General features: G+C 35.2%; 1 protein-coding gene across 8 annotated transcripts in view; it reads left to right on the top strand.

The window, feature by feature from the left end:
- The window catches only part of ANKRD17 (ankyrin repeat domain 17), a 180,430-nt gene that overhangs the window by 128,117 nt on the left and 34,923 nt on the right, over positions 1–17,390 (top strand). For all 8 annotated transcript variants that reach the window (XM_074396257.1, XM_074396256.1, XM_074396252.1 and 5 more), the window contains 8 exons: positions 3,195–3,306; positions 3,444–3,589; positions 6,985–7,121; positions 7,645–7,864; positions 8,409–8,584; positions 9,868–10,030; positions 12,626–12,721; positions 14,634–14,750. In XM_074396257.1, coding sequence (XP_074252358.1) covers positions 3,195–3,306; positions 3,444–3,589; positions 6,985–7,121; positions 7,645–7,864; positions 8,409–8,584; positions 9,868–10,030; positions 12,626–12,721; positions 14,634–14,750 — 1,167 coding nt within the window. The remainder of the gene's footprint in view (positions 1–3,194; positions 3,307–3,443; positions 3,590–6,984; positions 7,122–7,644; positions 7,865–8,408; positions 8,585–9,867; positions 10,031–12,625; positions 12,722–14,633; positions 14,751–17,390) is intronic.

Here is a 17,390-nt window from a genome sequence, read left to right as displayed (position 1 = left end):
GCCATCCCTGATCTCTGCAGTCAGTAGCTCTGCTCTCTGCCAGCCTCTTCTGCAGAGCAGCTTTTCCGGTCTCCCTCTTCATCACTGACTAGTAGGCTTTTTCTTTTTTCTTGACTCTTACTGATTTTTCCTTTTGTCTTTTGTTTTTCATTTCTTATAATAGAATTTGGTCTTTAGAGTTATTTGCTTTCTGGGACAACATGCTTTTCCATTTTGTGATTATTATATACTGTCTGCAAATGCAATGTGTAAATGCAGTCAATGCTATATGTAGTCCCTTGTTTATTATGTTTATTAGTAATAGTTTTTGAATCTGTGACTTTTACAGCTATTGCCATTCGTTTTACTTAAATATCATTTATTGTTTCCTAAGTAAAGCATCACTTATAGGTAGGTAGAAAATACAAACATGAATAAGATACGTTCCTTACCTCACAGGAATTTATAGTTTCTGTGGGAGACAGACATGTAAGGCAGATTGGTGATAAGTACTGTAATAGAGGTACATATGTGAAAATGAGGGAAATACTTAGAGTAACACTGCCTAGTTGAAAAATAAGGTGAGACACGTTTTTAATTTTAAATTCTCTAGTAGTCACATTAAAAAATGTGAAAAGAAAGAAATGGAATGAATTTTATTTTATTTTTATTTTTGAGATGGAGTCTCGCTCTTGTTGCCCAGGCTAGAGTGCAAGGGTGTGATCTTGGCTCACTGCAACCTCCGTCTCCCAGGTTCAAGCAATTCTTCTGCCTCAGCCCCCCAAGTAGCTGGGATTACAGGCATGCACTACCGTGCCCAGCTTATTTTGTGTTTTTAGTAGAGACAGGGTTTCTCCCTGTTGATCAAGCTGTTCTGGAACTCCTGACCTCAGATGATCTGCTCGTTTTGGCATCCCAAAGTGCTGGGATTACAAGCATGAGCCAACACGCCTGGAGAATTTTGAAATATATTTTATTTAACTTAATATATCCATAATATTGTTTTAACATGTAGTCAATAAACACAATTGCTGAGATAATTTACATTTTTGCTTTATACTAAAAGTCTTCAAAATTTGGTGGGCATGTTACATTTATAGCTGGAGTGATCAAATCATTTTGGTTTTCCTAGGACTTTCCTGTTGTAGCACCAAAAGTCCCTCATCTCAGAAACCTCCTCAGTCCCAGATTTTTCACCCTACTTATATCTAAATTTGGATTTCATTGGAAATACTTGATTGTATTTACATTTGATTAAATGTGCAGTCGAAAAGTAGATTCATTTACTCAAATTGTTTGAGACATCCTAAGTTTTCCAGTAACCAGATTAAATATCAGTTATTAAATTTAAAGTTAAATACAATTAAAAATTTAGTTCTTCTGTTACACGAGTCATATTTCAAGTGCTAATAGTCACATGTTGCTAGTAGAGTACTAAAAATATCTAGCTTGAGGTGTTGGCACACGCCTGTGAACACAGCTACTCAAGAGACTGAGGCAGGGAGAATTGTTTGAACCCAGTAGGTGGAGATTGCAGAGAGCCAAGATCGTACCACTGCATTTCAGCCTGGGAGACAGAGCAAGACTCCATCTCAAAAAATAAAAAATAAATAAAAAATAAAAGTATGAGAAATTAGGTAGTTTGCTAGGCTAGCATTTAAACTGTAACAGAGTATGAACACTGGTAAATCTAGTGTTGGTCACTATTGCTAAGAAGGCAGAAGCAAGCCATATGTAGATAGTGTCATGTCTCATAATAGTCTTTGTCTTTAAAAATACACAGTACAATTTGGATGTTTGGTTCCTTTGTATTTTGGAGCTTCTTTCTCAAACACAGCTAAGTTACTTGGAAATAAATTTTTTTCTTTTAAGATCTGCTTTTCAGTTTGTTAGGTGGGTCCACAACTGCTAACTTGGCGCTACCTACTGAGGATTCTATTTGACATCCTATGTGTTTTGAGGTCTTTCTGCTCTGGCTGGTGGGAACCAAACTATTCTTGGCCCCATGTGACCTTTGAGTATTATTCAGCCTGATTCTCTCTGTTGGTCCTTCCCTGGCCTTGGATAATTTCCTCATGCACATGGGCTAATCAAAATTCAGCCGAAGATTTGATGGGAATACTCTGCACATCTCCAGAGTACCCTCTCTGCAGTGCTCTCCTCTTCAGTAATCTGCTCCATGAATTCTAGCCACCTTGAACTCTCCATATTCTGTCTTCCCAAGTTGGGGAGACTGCCAGACTCTGCTTGGATACTTGCTGTCTGCACTGTAGCCTGGAAACTCTCCAGGCAGTAAGTTGGGTTAATCATTTCTGTCCTCAGGAATCATCTGCACTGTCTATCTAAACACTATCGTTTCAAAGAGGTTTTTTTTTTTTAAAGTTATTTGAAATAGGAAAATAAATCTGATAAATCTTTCTCCTTTAATGGCCAAAAGCACAAGTGAATCACAGTATTTCTTTCAATTTCTTTCATGTGATTGAAAGTCATACTTTATTTTTCTTGATGCTTGCTTTAAGTAAAACTAGTGCTTTACTAGTTTCCGATTGTATTTAGCTTCTGGTTGGAATTCGAAAAAAAAAGAAAACCTAAATAAAATAAGTGAAAGTTCCCTGACTATTCAGGTGAATACAAAAAAAAGAAAAAAAGAAAAAAGAATTGCTCATAAAGTTCAAATATTTATTTGTAGCCTTTAAAAAAAACTCACAAGTTGGCTACTAATGTGGAAAAAATTAAGTAAACCTTTCTCTCCCCTCCCCTCCTCTCCCCTTCTCTTCTTTCTCTTTTTTCTTTTCTTTTCTGAGATGGAGTCTCGCTCTGTTGCCCAGTCTAGAGTGCAGTAATCTCAGCTCGCTGCAACCTCTGCCTCCCAGTTCAAGCGATTGTCCTGCCTCAGCCTCCTGAAAAGCTGGAACTACAGGCGTATGCCACCACACCCAGCTAATTTTTGTATTTTTAGTAGAGACGGGGTTTTACCATGTTGGCCAGGATGGTCTTGATCTCTTGACTTCATGATCCACCCACCTTAGCCTCCCAAAGTGCTGGGATTGTAGGTCTGAGCCACTGTGCCTGGCCGTAAACCTTGCTTTTCAAATGCTTGATACCGTAGAGTGATACATATGTATTTGTGTGCATTTGGTATGTTTGTATATTGTGTATTTGATATTAGCATCTTAAGTTATTTAATAAACTAACCAAAAAATAATTTTTTATAGACTGAGAGTAATCATGACACAGCGCTAACACTTGCCTGTGCTGGTGGCCACGAGGAACTGGTACAAACACTGCTAGAGAGAGGAGCTAGTATAGAGCACCGAGACAAGAAAGGTAGGGCCTACTTTTATTTGTTATTAATGCTGGTCAAAAAATCTATTTAGAAACATTATTTCTTAGTCCTGTTTTGAAAGTTATATATTTTGTTCCTTTGCTTAGCATATAGTGAGAAGATCATTATTTTTCTCCAGGTTTTACTCCACTCATCTTGGCTGCCACAGCTGGTCATGTTGGTGTTGTGGAAATATTGCTGGACAATGGTGCAGACATTGAAGCCCAGTCAGAAAGAACCAAGGACACACCACTGTCCTTGGCCTGTTCTGGGGGAAGACAGGAGGTAATGTTTCCCTTAGTGTAATTGTTTTCCTCTCTCTGTTTAGCAGATGTGTACTTTCACTTATATTATTTTTTCTATCAGAACAGTGCTTTGGCATTTATAGATTTATCACGATAACTGAAACTACTGTTTACAAACAAACTGATGAGTATCATTGTTAGCTGTAAGCTGTCTTGCCAGAAAAATCACACATTGTTTAGAATCCTGCTCATCTAAAAGTAATAGTGCTATAGGAATCCCTGTTTATTGAATTTAGGGTAGGAGAAAGACTATTCAAAGTCAAATCAGTAAGTCCTAATGTACAGGGCATATATTAACTTATCTTTGCCTGCCCTATAGTACATGGCATAGAAAATACTTAATACCAGTCTCTGTTACTATCTGTAAGATTAGTAGAGAACTAAGAATACTCCATTTTTATGTGTTTTGAAAACTCTTGTCTTGTTTTGATTTCCCCCACCCTTTCTCAACTCTGGAGGCAAGGTTCTTGGGTAAGATGGTAAGATTATACGACCTTTCGGTTTTTTAAGGAAACTAGAAAAACTGATAGAGATTAGCTAAACCTGAGAAAATACAGCTTTATACTCACTTGTGTATCTTGTGGCATTTCACAGTCAGCTGGATAATACTTTTTTTTCTTTTTCAAATCCAGTCCTTTGTACAGAGGATATAAACCAGATGTGTTGTCTCCATAGATTCCCTTCTCTATCAAGGAATTATTGAATCTTAGATTTAGAAAGCACATTAGGTCATTCAGATCAGTGTCTTACTCAGCTTTAAAATCTTTTTTTTTTTCTCTTTTTTATTTATAAGGTTTTCCTATTTATTAAGCCTGAAGTATGCCTTATTTTTTTCTCCACAGTTCTTACTTTTGTTCTTTAAACAAATGGAAAGAGGTTTATACCTTCTTCTATCTCCAAATATTTTTTTCCTGAAGTCACCTATTCTCTTTGTGAAACAAGTCCCGTTTTGGTTGTTAGTCTGAGAATACCTTTTCCAAGCCCTTCACCATCATGACTATTTCACCCTTTATGTCAGTATCCTTCTTGAAATATTATATGTAATGGTACTCTGACCCGCGAACTGGGAAACTATTACCTCCCATTTGAGTATCTTAAAGTAGCTTTTCCCCCTAGTTTTCCACAGTGAAAGCACATAATGTTATATTGAACTCTAGTTAGTTAGACCCACTAGATTTTTAAAATAAACTTGTAAATAAACAATTTTAAGAGATATAATAGTTCCTATACAAAAGAATGGGAAATCTAATAAAGTTACATAAGTGCAAGAAGATAGGGCTTGGTGATCCTTCATTATGTAAAGTAAAAAACTGAAATCTATTAACAGTGATAATATAGGCATGGTTTATTTTTCTGTAATTTTTTTTCCTTATATTTGGAGTAGATATTATATTAATGGATAGTTAGATACACTTATTACTAGAATACTCCACAAAAGAACAAGGAGCCTTGCCTGTCCCTACTATTTTGTTTCTTCTAGTTGTGTCACTTTTTTCTTCTATAATTCATAGTAGAGACAATAGATATGTTAAGTGTATTATAAGCCAAATAATAAGATAGTGAAAAATAAACTATTTAATTTGATAAATTATTTCTACCATTCCAGAAGAAGTAAAAATTCCCATCAATCCTGGAAAGCAAAATTTTGCCTTGACTGAAATTTTCAATCATTATGTAGCTTGAAAAAGTACTTGCTTTATATAAGAACAAATTTTTCAATATTGAATCAACAAGAAATTAGTTGATTTCCTTTATTTAAAAGTAACATTAAAGGCAATAGGGCACTGTAATTTTTATGAATTACGTATTTTTGTTAAAATGTAACATGAGGTTGTAACAACTGTAGACGTATGTTAGGGTGATAATTTTGCCTGTGAACACTTCGTTACTTTAATTTGGTGTCAATAGAACAGGTAAGTATTTTGAAGTGATTAATAAAATGTTGGAGTCATTTTACTATAAAGTCACAGATTTTGTTTTATATTGGATATTTTGGGAGCAGAACAGTTTGAGAAATTTGATTAGCGTGTTCTATACTGTTTATAAAATTGCCTAATGCCATATTTTTTCTTGTTTTTATAACCTTGCCACATAAGTGGCCTAGTTTTACTGGCTCTGAACGCAAAAAATGATGGACAGAATGTCGTATCTAAAACTGGACGTAGTTTTACTGAGATACAAGATAAAGCACTGTTCATTAACATCTATTATTTCTCAGTTAGTATTTTAGGATCTATTAATAGTAAGAGTAGGGATAAGAGCTATGATCTTGAGCCAGTCTTGACTTCCCTACATCTTATTTATAAAATGAAAATGAATATTGTGTCAAAGGTTGTTTAGGCATTAAATGGCATAGTGGTCAACGATCTGTTAATGGCCAATCAGTACTTAAATAAATGCTAGATATTTTTAGGTTTCAGGAAATGCAATTAAGATCTAGTGGGATGCAACTGCAAATCCACTAGAATGGCTAACATTGAAGACTAGCAATAACAAATGTTGCCAAGGCTGATGCTACTAGAACTCATCATGCATTATTGAAGGGAGTGTACATAGTACAACCACTTTAGGAATAGCCTAGCAATTTCTTATAAAACACACTTGGCTGGGTGTGGTGGCTCACGCCTGTAATCCCAGCACTGTGGGAGGCTGAGGCGGGCGGATCGCGAGATCAGGAGATCAAGACCATCCTGGCTAACACAGTGAAACGCGCCTCTACTAAAAATACAAAAGAGTTAGCCGGGCGTAGTGGCATGTACCTATAGTCCCAGCTACTCAGGAGGCTGAGGCAGGTGAATTGCTTGAACCTGGGAGGTGGAGGACACAGTGAGCCAAGATCTCGCCGCTGCACTCCAGCATGGGCAATAGAACGAGACTCCATCTCAAAAAAAAAAAATCTAGGTAGTGAATATATGTAGGTTTTTCAATATTATGTTAGAAAATTTCATAATGTAAAAATATAGGACCTTTTATTCCATATTTTAAAATACTTACTGATTGAAAGGTTTAAAAATATGTTAAGTACATTCACATATATAGTATGAAAAAATCTTATCCCATATTACTCTGTTTTACCGCTTTGTGGTGAAAACAGAAATATTAATTTCTAAAGCATGTCCCAATATTTTCAGTCCAGACCTTTCATGAACACACTATACCATTTTAGTAGATTTCTACATGGGTTTTACTTGAGAAGGTATCTCTTTGTTGGCTTCCAAGACCTCCTACTATCATTAGAGGCTGGTTTTGGGCAGATCATGAAGGAAGAACTTTCCTTTTCTTTTATTGTATAGTATACCAGAAGAAGTTTAAAATATACACTTTGATAACATGCCTCGCCATAAGAAAATATTTTTTTTGTTGTTTTCTTTCCAGGTGGTGGAGCTATTATTAGCTCGAGGGGCAAATAAAGAGCACAGGAATGTTTCTGATTATACACCTCTAAGTCTAGCTGCTTCTGGTGGCTATGTGAACATCATCAAAATATTACTAAATGCAGGAGCTGAGATTAACTCTAGGCAAGTTGTATTCTCTTTCTATAAGTGCCTTATTTAGTAAGGCTGTTACAGATATTTATAGAATGCCCATTTTTTAGTGCCAAATTTAGTAAATACCTTTATTGCAAATTTGGCATTCAAAGTATTAGAGCTTTTTGAGATGAACTTTAAGTAATTAAAACCTGACATAGAACTTGAAAAATATTGATTACCGCGTTTCTTATGGTACTAAATGTAAACATATCTTAGAACCTTTTATTAAGCAAGTTAATACATGCTTTAAGATTGAAAGTTTATCCTAATAACTTATTAATCACCTTCCAGCCCAGGTCATTATGTGGAGTGAGATACAAAAAGTATTCTAATAAAACATTTCTAATGGAGTCTTGGCAGTATCTCCGAGACTTACTAGGTTGAGGAAAATGAGTTTTTTAAACAGTCCTGCAAAATGGTGTTAGATTAGAATTCTATATCATCTCTAATTTTTCTATGTCATTTAAAATGTATATTTTTCCATTTGTTTTCCTCGTACCTGCACCCTCAGAACTGGTAGCAAATTGGGCATTTCTCCTCTGATGTTAGCAGCTATGAATGGACACACAGCTGCTGTTAAGCTTCTGTTAGACATGGGCTCTGACATAAATGCTCAAATAGAAACCAATCGGAACACTGCCCTTACCTTAGCCTGCTTCCAAGGGAGAACTGAAGTGGTTAGCCTTCTGCTTGATAGAAAAGCAAATGTTGAACACAGAGCTAAGGTAAGAAAAAGGCTGAGATTGACACATGAATTTATTGCTTTGATATTTAAGGTTTATAGTAGCAACATGTTGATTATAATTTTTGTGCTTTCTAGTAACATTTATCTCCTATGTATGTATTTAATCAGAAATCATTCTTTATAACTCAGTCAGGCATCAAATACCTGCATGATAAATTATCTTGAAAATACCTAAGTGATAAATTTTTATAGGTAACAATGACAGTAGGGTTATCAGCTGAAAGAGACTATTTTGAAAGGGAAGGGAGGGAGGCATTTATTGATTACCAGTTATATGCCAAGTGCTTACATTTTACACAATATTGTTATTATTATTTTTACAATACTATTGAGATTAGGTAGAATTATTTTCTTTTAATAGATGAGACTGTAACTCAAAGGAACTAAGGGTCAGTTACTAGTTGTGAGTCTTGGTAACAACTGTACCATATTTCTTATTCAACTTGTTATTCTTTAAAATTTTTTAATTTTAGATCTTTCCAGTCTCTTATGTGTCAGTACATTTTATTTTTTACCAAACTTAGACTGGTCTCACACCACTAATGGAAGCTGCCTCTGGTGGATATGCGGAGGTGGGCCGAGTTCTTTTGGATAAAGGTGCTGATGTTAATGCCCCTCCAGTTCCCTCCTCAAGAGATACAGCTTTAACCATAGCAGCAGATAAAGGGCATTACAAATTCTGTGAGCTTCTTATTGGCAGGTATGTTGTTACCATACCCTTCATGTAAGAACACAAGTGTTACTAGTGATTACCTTTCTCTTTGGACAATTAATCACATTTGATTTACAGGTGCTTTTTTCCCCAGACCTACCCATTGTTTTCCAACCATCCACAGCTATGCTACATTGTCTGATTTGTTTCCATGTAACCTAAAAATGTTTTTCTTTCATTCTTGTCTGTATTACTTTTAACATCTATAATAGTAAGCTATTTGAGCATCCATCTGTTGTCTTACATACTTAAACATTCCCCCATACACAAGTCTTAAAAGTCTAGCAGTGATCTAAGGCTTTATTGTTCATTTTCTTGTTCTTTGCAGGAATTAAGGCTTTTAAGTGTGGTTATAGGACTGTTTAAGACATCAGACAGGATCCAGGGTACCTTCTACTTTCAATCATGTAGAAGTTAACTGCTAGTTTTCCAAAGATGCTTGCTTAATTTATTTTCCTGCAGTCTCAAAGACCTTTGCATGGTATTCTAGGCAGCAGTATTTGGTAGTAACTGCGATTAACTCTTATTTACTATGAGTCTTCTTATCTACATCATGCCCACTGAATGAATGCTAAACCTGCATGTTATCCTTAATATACAACAAAAACAGATTGAGTATCCCTAATTGAAAAAGCTCTAAAACATGGAACATTTTGAGCCCTGTGATGACACTCAATGGAAATGCTCATTGGAGAATTTCAGATTTCTGATACTGGATTTCAGATTAGGGATGGTCAACCTGCATATGAACATACATAATCTGAAACAGATACAGTTGCCTCATAGGATATTGCTTTTGTAGTATAATTCTGAGAGAAAGACATATTTAAGTCTTCAAATATTGAAGACAATTTTTATCTTTTACAGAGTATTTTCACATGTTAATAGTTGATTTTTGTTACTGTGTCATTTCATTCTATTTAAGACAATGCTAAGATAGGTGTGGTGACATTGCCTAAAATTCTAGCACTTTGAGAGGTTGAGTCGAGAGGATTACTTGAGCCCAGGAGTTCGAGATCAGCCTGAGTAACATAGGGAGACTCCATCTCCACAAGAATTTTAAAAATTAGCTGAGCATGATGGCATGGGCCTGTAGTCCCAGCTACTCTGGAGGCTGAGGTAGGAGGATCACTTGAGCCCTGGAGTTGGAGGCTACAGTGATCCATGATCTTACCACTGCATTCCAGCCTGGGTGACAGAGCAAGACCCTATCTTAAAAAAAAAAAAAAAAAAAAAAAAAAGACAATGCTATCTGTGTCATTGGTTTTTAGGGGAGCTCATATTGATGTACGTAACAAGAAGGGGAACACTCCATTGTGGCTGGCAGCAAATGGTGGACACCTCGATGTGGTTCAGTTACTGGTGCAAGCAGGTGCAGATGTGGATGCAGCAGATAACCGCAAGATAACTCCTCTTATGGCAGCATTTAGAAAGGTATAAGTCTTTCATGCTCATTTACCTGGATGTTTTTAAATTACACTAGGAAGTACATGGCTTAGTGATCACTAAAGACTCATTTTGTGCTTTTGCAGCTATGACGAAAGCAGTAAATATGCATATAATTACTCTGATGGCAACATTAAATGTAGATATATACAGGTTTTTCAGAAAAGCCATTAATATCAACCTTATTGGACATCAGAGCTAGGTAAACTTTTAAAAAGCTGTTCTAAGTAGTATTTTCAAACTTGGTTGCAGTCTTAAATCTTCACAAAGTGTAAATCCAGTTAAGATACTTAAGTAAGTACCTCTAGTTAGTTACTCTTAATGAGTGTTTTCCGTTATACCACTACAGAGGAAAATATCATTTAAATTGTTTTGTTTTATGTGTGTGTATGCCAGGTGCTGTGGTTCATGGCTATAATCCCAGCACTTTGGGAGGCCAATGTGGGCAGATGTAGTGAAGCCCCACCTCTACACAAATTATAAAATTAGCTGAGTATGGTGGCGTGTGCCTGAAGTCACAGCTACTCAGGAGGCTGACATGGAAAGATGGCTTGAGCCTGAGAGGCAGAGGTTGCAGTGAGCTGAAATTCCACCACCGCACTCCAGCCTGGGTGCAACCCTGTCTCAAAACCAAATTGTTTTTATTTTGATTGTTGACTTTATCTACTAGGAAAAAATGAATTAAATAATGAAAATGCCACTACCAGCATTTTAATATACTGAATTTCAAGTATATTACATTTAAAGGTAAAAATATGAATTTTGTGAAAGTGAAACAAACTTTCTTCGATTTTATGGTTTGTTTGAAAATCCATTGATCTCTTACGTACAGTCTTAGTTTGTTATGAAGAATAACAGATTATTGTTACAGGGATTATAATTTTGAGTTTTTTCGTTTGAAGATATGTAGGTAAAATTCCCTGTAGATGCCAAAATGTTGAAAATTTTTAATAAATAAATTGTGATAAAGTGTCTCTTCCTTTTTCTCTTGTTACTCTCTCTGACTCTTGTTTTTTATTCTACCTCTTCCATAGATACTTTGGAGTACCAGTGACTGTATTTTTGACTCTCTGTATATTTTTTTTTTCAGCAGTCAAACTTACTCCTTCTCACTGGCTAGCTGCCTCTTCTCCAAGCAAGCTAGCATATCATTATCAAGTTAATCTTTGTGTCTCCCTAATCTCTGAAATCATTTGGAATCCAATCTTAGTTTTGTATTCAAAGCCACCACAATTTAGTGCTTGTAGATCCTGTCTCCCATTAGAATCCCTAATGTGGAGAATTATCTTCTTGCTTGATCTTTCCTTGTTCATATCTCTCACATCACCTTTTTTCTCATCTCATAGAATGCCCATGTCTTTCTTCATTTTTCCCAAGTTACTCATTCTTAAGGTGTAGTTTAAGTCTCTCCTTCTACCAAACTCTTCATCCTATTTGAGTTCACATTGAGATCTCTAATCTTTAGAGGTTGTACAAGTTTGGCAGTTTTTGTCATTCATTTGGAGAAATACATATTTTTATGTTATTACATTATTTTTATTAGTTATTACTCTAGTATCTAACATGCATATATCTTTCCAAACAGACTTATTGACTTCAGATGAGCAGTACCTATCTTTTATACTCTTATGTAATCTTACGTTCCATTATTTCTTGAGTACCTACCATGTGCAACTGTGGGCTAGAGTACTATGTTATGTAGAGTGCAACAGCCATACTTTTTAAATTTTAATGTAATTAAATTGGAGAGGTAAGATCCATACCCAAAGTCAGGTAACTGTTTGAGTTGCCTCATATAAATATAAAGACTGTAGAAGTATTGGAGAGATCCTTAAGGAACGATGCAAGTAGATTTGAGCTATTCATTAGAAGATAGCTATCCATTTAGAGAAAAGTTTAGAAACATGCAGTCTAAAAGGAAGAGATAGAAGCAATAAAAAAATATGTACTAAAGATTAGCAGCTGATTACCCAGACTGGCTAACTTTAGACATTGTGTCAGAAAGCAACATTATGGGCTAGAGAAAGTTGAAATGGCTCCTAAGAAGTAGGAAAGAGCAAGTCTAAAGATTTTGAACTTACCAACCTGTGCTGCAGTGGATAATATATTCATAGCTTATTCTTCATGGAAGTGTATGTTCTTTCACATTTACCTAGGACAGTACTATACATTTGTTTTTTATCTGAAGGAATGGAAAAACAAAATTATTATTTTTGCTCTTTTAATCCTTAGAATGGAAACTAAACTCTCATAGTTAGGGAGTTAGCAAAGAAAAAAATAAGATTTCCCCTTCTTCAGATATATCCCCTACTTGTTATTGATTTGGGGATTATTGTTTTTTTAATTCAGAGTTGTTTAGAATGTTAGGTCATATTATTCTGTACTTTTTTTTGGAGGGTAGGATGAGAATGATCAATATAGTTTTAACTCATTGGAACCAAAGCCTGTCTCTTTTTTATTTATAGTGTAAATAGGCAATTTAGTCTTTCTCTGTGGCACTAAATTATAGAAGTTAGTTCAGGCACAGATGTACTGAATTGTTAGAGTCTGTTTTCAATCTGACATTGATATCTATTTTTTTAGGGTCATGTGAAGGTGGTGCGCTACTTAGTCAAAGAAGTCAATCAGTTTCCATCAGATTCTGAATGTATGAGATACATAGCAACCATCACTGATAAGGTAATATGTTGTTCACTATATGAGCAAGGGACTCTATTTGGTTAATATATCTTCTATTCTAAGAAAAATTCTTAGTTTGAGTAGTAAAGCGTAATATATAGCCATTTTCATTTATCTAGTATTTGGGAATGAATTATGCCATTTAAGAGATTCTTGCAGATTATTTACTTACCTAATGAATCAGTTAAACATCCTTGCTATAGGATTACCTTATCTTTAAAAGTAATACTTGAGGTCAGGCGCAGTGGCTCGCCCTTGTAATCCTAGCAGTTTGGGAGGCCAAGGCAGTGACTTGCAAGAGCTCAGGAGTTTGAGACCAGCTTAGTCAACATGGGAGACCCTGTCTCTACAAAAATACGAAAATTAGCCTGGCATGTTGGTGTGTGCCTCTATTCCCAGCTACTTGGAATGGAAGGCTGAGGCACAAGAATCGCTTGAAACCGCAAGGCGGAGGTTGCATTGAACCAAGAGTATACCACTGCACTCCAACCTCAGCAACAGAGCAAGACTCTGTCTAAAAAAAAATAATAAAAATAAATTCCTGTACTTATTTAATTGTTTTGTGAACACTAAGTAATTCAAAGCAACATGTTATTATTCGTTAGTGTTGTCATATATATATATATATATATATATATATATATATATATATATTATCCAGACTGATACCTATTTTGAGAAAGGAATCTGTCCATTAGATTTTTATTTCTCAGTAAAATGAACATAGTACTTTCAATCATGAGCAAGAACTCTTGAACATGATATAAAAGTTAGGGTAACTTCTAATTTTAGCTAAGTTTGAGAATGAATTGGCTAGGAATTTTGCAGGCAATGTAGGGAAGATAAAATTGAATCCTTTTAGAGATGGAATTGAGACCTTCTCCTGGAGACATTTTGATTTGGAGTTTACACTAACACTTAATAAAATCCTAACACATGCCTCACAAAACGAAAGAGGCCAACAAATCTTAAAATGTCTTCCTATTATGTTTACACAGTTGCTATTACAAGATAGTAAGCTTTTCCCTATAGGTTTTAATTTAAACTAGCTAGGTCACTATCTTTCCTGGCTCTAGATTTGTCTGTGACAATTAATATTCCTATGTATGACAGGTTTTTAGGGGCAGAGGAGATTAAAAATAAATATTTAAAAATATTATTTTAATACTAAGAATAAGACTGGTTCAGTGGCACACAGCAGTATTCTCAGGTATACATTAGTCTCATGTACTTGGGAAGCTGAGGTGAGAGGATTGCTTGAGCCCAGGAGTTAAGCAGACAGTGTACTATGATTGTGCCTGTTAATAGCCACATCATTTAAGCCTGGGCAACATAGCAAGGCCTATCTCCAAAATTAAATAAATAAAAATTTTATAAAAATAAGGAAGTACTGCTTTGCTGTCCTGAAGTGTGACTTGAGAATGAAGTCACTGAGAAAATTATATAAGTACACATAGCTGATTCCTTTATAAGTGATTCTTGTACATGAAATTGAGCAACAAAGCTTAAATATTTGAGGGCATTTCTTTAAAAATTTTCAAATCTGTTTTCTTTGTTGACATTGCCTATTTCCATTAGCCTGTTAATCAGCCAACATAAATTACTATAGTTCTGTTTGCGGTATAATTTCTTACATTTAGAGGATAAATGATTTTAGTTTCTAAAGTGCCAACTAAATGGTTACTATTTTGAAGAATAGCAAAACTGTTCTTTGCTTCTTTACTTGTGTATATTCTTAAATATACCACATTAATTATGTTTTTATTTGCATGCTTTTTTGCCTTTCTTCCCCCTTTTATTGATCTTTATTGCTTAGGTTTGAGTACTTTAATAAAGATTTTCATGTTTTTAAGAATTTCTGCAAATAGGAATTGTTCTGTGAGCCTGGAAACATCTTAATTTTTCATTATAGGAGATGCTGAAGAAGTGTCATCTTTGTATGGAGTCAATAGTACAAGCCAAAGATAGACAGGCTGCTGAAGCAAACAAAAACGCCAGCATTTTGTTAGAGGAGTTAGACTTGGAAAAGGTAATAATAATCTTTATATGTGAAAATCATCCGCTTTTTTCCATCTTATTTTCTCTTCTTTTGAGTTGTAATCCATTGTTTTTTTGTTTTATTTGCTTTAAATTATATACATAGTTTCTCTCTACATTTGGCTCAAAGTGTGGAGAGAATTATGAGTACATTGACATCATTAAAAGCTCCTCTTTGTAATGAAATTAACAAAATTTTGTTACAGGTATTGCATTGATCTGGAAGTCAGAAAACATAGCTTCTAATTCTGGATTTTAGTCTTATCTCAGCTAATGATCTCTTAATTTTCAACCACGTCTGTTGTTTTTTATCTTAGACCTTGTAAGTTACCCCAGCAGGTTTATCACAAGTACCAAATGCACTACCAAGGCCTAACCAACTAGTGAATACAAACCTTGGAATGTCTAATGAGTACATTTTTAAATGAGTGACTCCTATTGTACTTTTCTCTTTCAGGCAGACTACAACATCATTCCCATCTATTCGCATGGGGAGTAAAATACACCAAAACAGCATGTAGTTGGACAGTCTTATAGTTTCTTCATTCCCCTTTTCTGCCACATTTCCTCCCATAATTCTGTACTCTAGAACTTAATTGAATAGTAATCATAGGAAAAGAATTGGTTTGGCATTGAATATTATGGAACTGCCATATTTCACCTTTTATAAAAAGGTCAATGGCTGGGCACAGTGGCCCACGTCCGTATTCCCAGCACTTTGGGAGGCCGAGGCAGGTGAATCACTTGAGGTCAGGAGTTCGAGACCAGCCTGGCAAACATGACAAAACCTCATCTCTACAAAAAAGAAAAAAATTAGCTGGGCATGGTGGTGCATGCCTGTAATCCCAGCTACTAGGGAGGCTGAGGCAGGAAAATCACTTGAACCTGGGAGGCGGAGGATGCAGAGAGCCGAGATCGAGCCATTGCACTCCAGCCTGGGCAGCAGAGTGACTCTGTCTCAAAAATAAATAAATTTTTTTAAAAAGGTCAAAAATGATATAAAATTTAACATGAGCTGTTTAAATTTATAAAGGATATGCAGTGATAATTATGAATATGCCATTTTTGACCTGTTAGCTACATTCTTTTTTACTATACTTGCTTTATTAAGCTCTACATTTCATCCTGAATCATTCACTCATTCTAAGTACTTTATTCTAATTTAAATTTGAAAATACTGTTTTCTGAAAAAAAAAATGTATGTGATTTTGGAGGCTCTTCATTCTAAAAATTTCTGGTTTATATTCAGAGCAAATTAAAGTTAGCTTTTTTGGCCATTTAAAAATTTTAAAGGAATGTGACTGCATTGAGAGATACAATGACCATTATAACTATTACTTGACCTATTTTAATTTTCAGTACCTAACATTTAATGCCTGCTAAATACAAGGCAGTATAATAGGGCCAAGTTGTGTGATAGAAGTTATATGATAGAATACATATTTTTTTTTTTTTTTTTTTTTTTTTTTAGACAGAGTTTCGCTCTTGTTACCCAGGCTGGAGTGCAATAGTGCGATCTCAGCTCACCGCAACCTCTGCCTCCTGGGTTCAGGCAATTCTCCTGCCTCAGCCTCCCGAGTAGCTGGGATTACAGGCACGCGCCACCATGCCCAGCTAGTTTTTGTATTTTTAGTAGAGACGGGGTTTCACCATGTTGACCAGGATGGTCTCCATCTCTTGACCTCGTGATCCACCCACCTCAGCCTCCCAAAGTGCTGGGATTACAGGCGTGAGCCACTGCGCCCGGCCACATATTTTATTCTTTAAATTTTTGTTTTTTTATTATAATAGTATGCTCAGTTTAAACTGTGAAACCGACAAAGATAAGAAAAGATAAATGCTATCATTTTAAGAAATTAAGTTAGAAACCGGGTATGGTTGTTTTAAAACCTTTACCTCTGCAATTACCCATAAGAGCTTTTAAGACCCTACAATGATCTGCCTACCCACACCATGCCTTACACCTCTCTGGCCTTGTTTTTTTATTACTCTTTCCCTTAGTCACCTTGCTCTGTCCATACTGACTATCCTCCTTTTGTTCCTGCTGTCAGCAGCATCTTCCATCAATGTCCCTCAGATGTCCTCATGTTTTTGTTTCCTCTTCACAAGCACTTTTCTGCTCTTCTCTGCTTTATTTTTCACTTTTCAACATTGTAAATACTATATTCATTCAAAATGCTTAGTTATCTTGTTTGTCTGTCTCCCACTGGAACGGATGTGCCATAAAATAATGTCGGCATGTAGTAGGTACTCAATAAATATTTGTTGAATGAATAAATATTCACACATAGTGTGATGGTGTACTTTCTTAAAAAACAGAATCACGCATACATATTAGTCTAATACTTGCTTTTCCCTGTCTTAGTAACTGATGGATATTGTCATTTGATAGTGAATTTAAATAATTGCAGAATAGTTGATAGTAAGTTTGTTTCCAGTTTTTGGTCACTACAAATAATGTAATAAACATCCCTATACATATTTTTAAAATATTTTGCTCTTTTATTTTTATGAAATAAGTTCGTTTATGTTGGTCAACATACAGTAGTCCCTTTATTTGTGGTTTTGCTTTCCCTATGGTCTGAAAATGTTAAATGGAAAATTCCAAAAATAAACAATTTCATAAGTTTTA

This window comes from Saimiri boliviensis, chromosome 3 (genome assembly GCF_048565385.1).
Source record: "Saimiri boliviensis isolate mSaiBol1 chromosome 3, mSaiBol1.pri, whole genome shotgun sequence".
Taxonomy (NCBI): domain Eukaryota; kingdom Metazoa; phylum Chordata; class Mammalia; order Primates; family Cebidae; genus Saimiri; species Saimiri boliviensis.
Note: the sequence above shows the minus strand (reverse complement) of the source record. Positions and strands in the feature narration are given on the sequence as shown.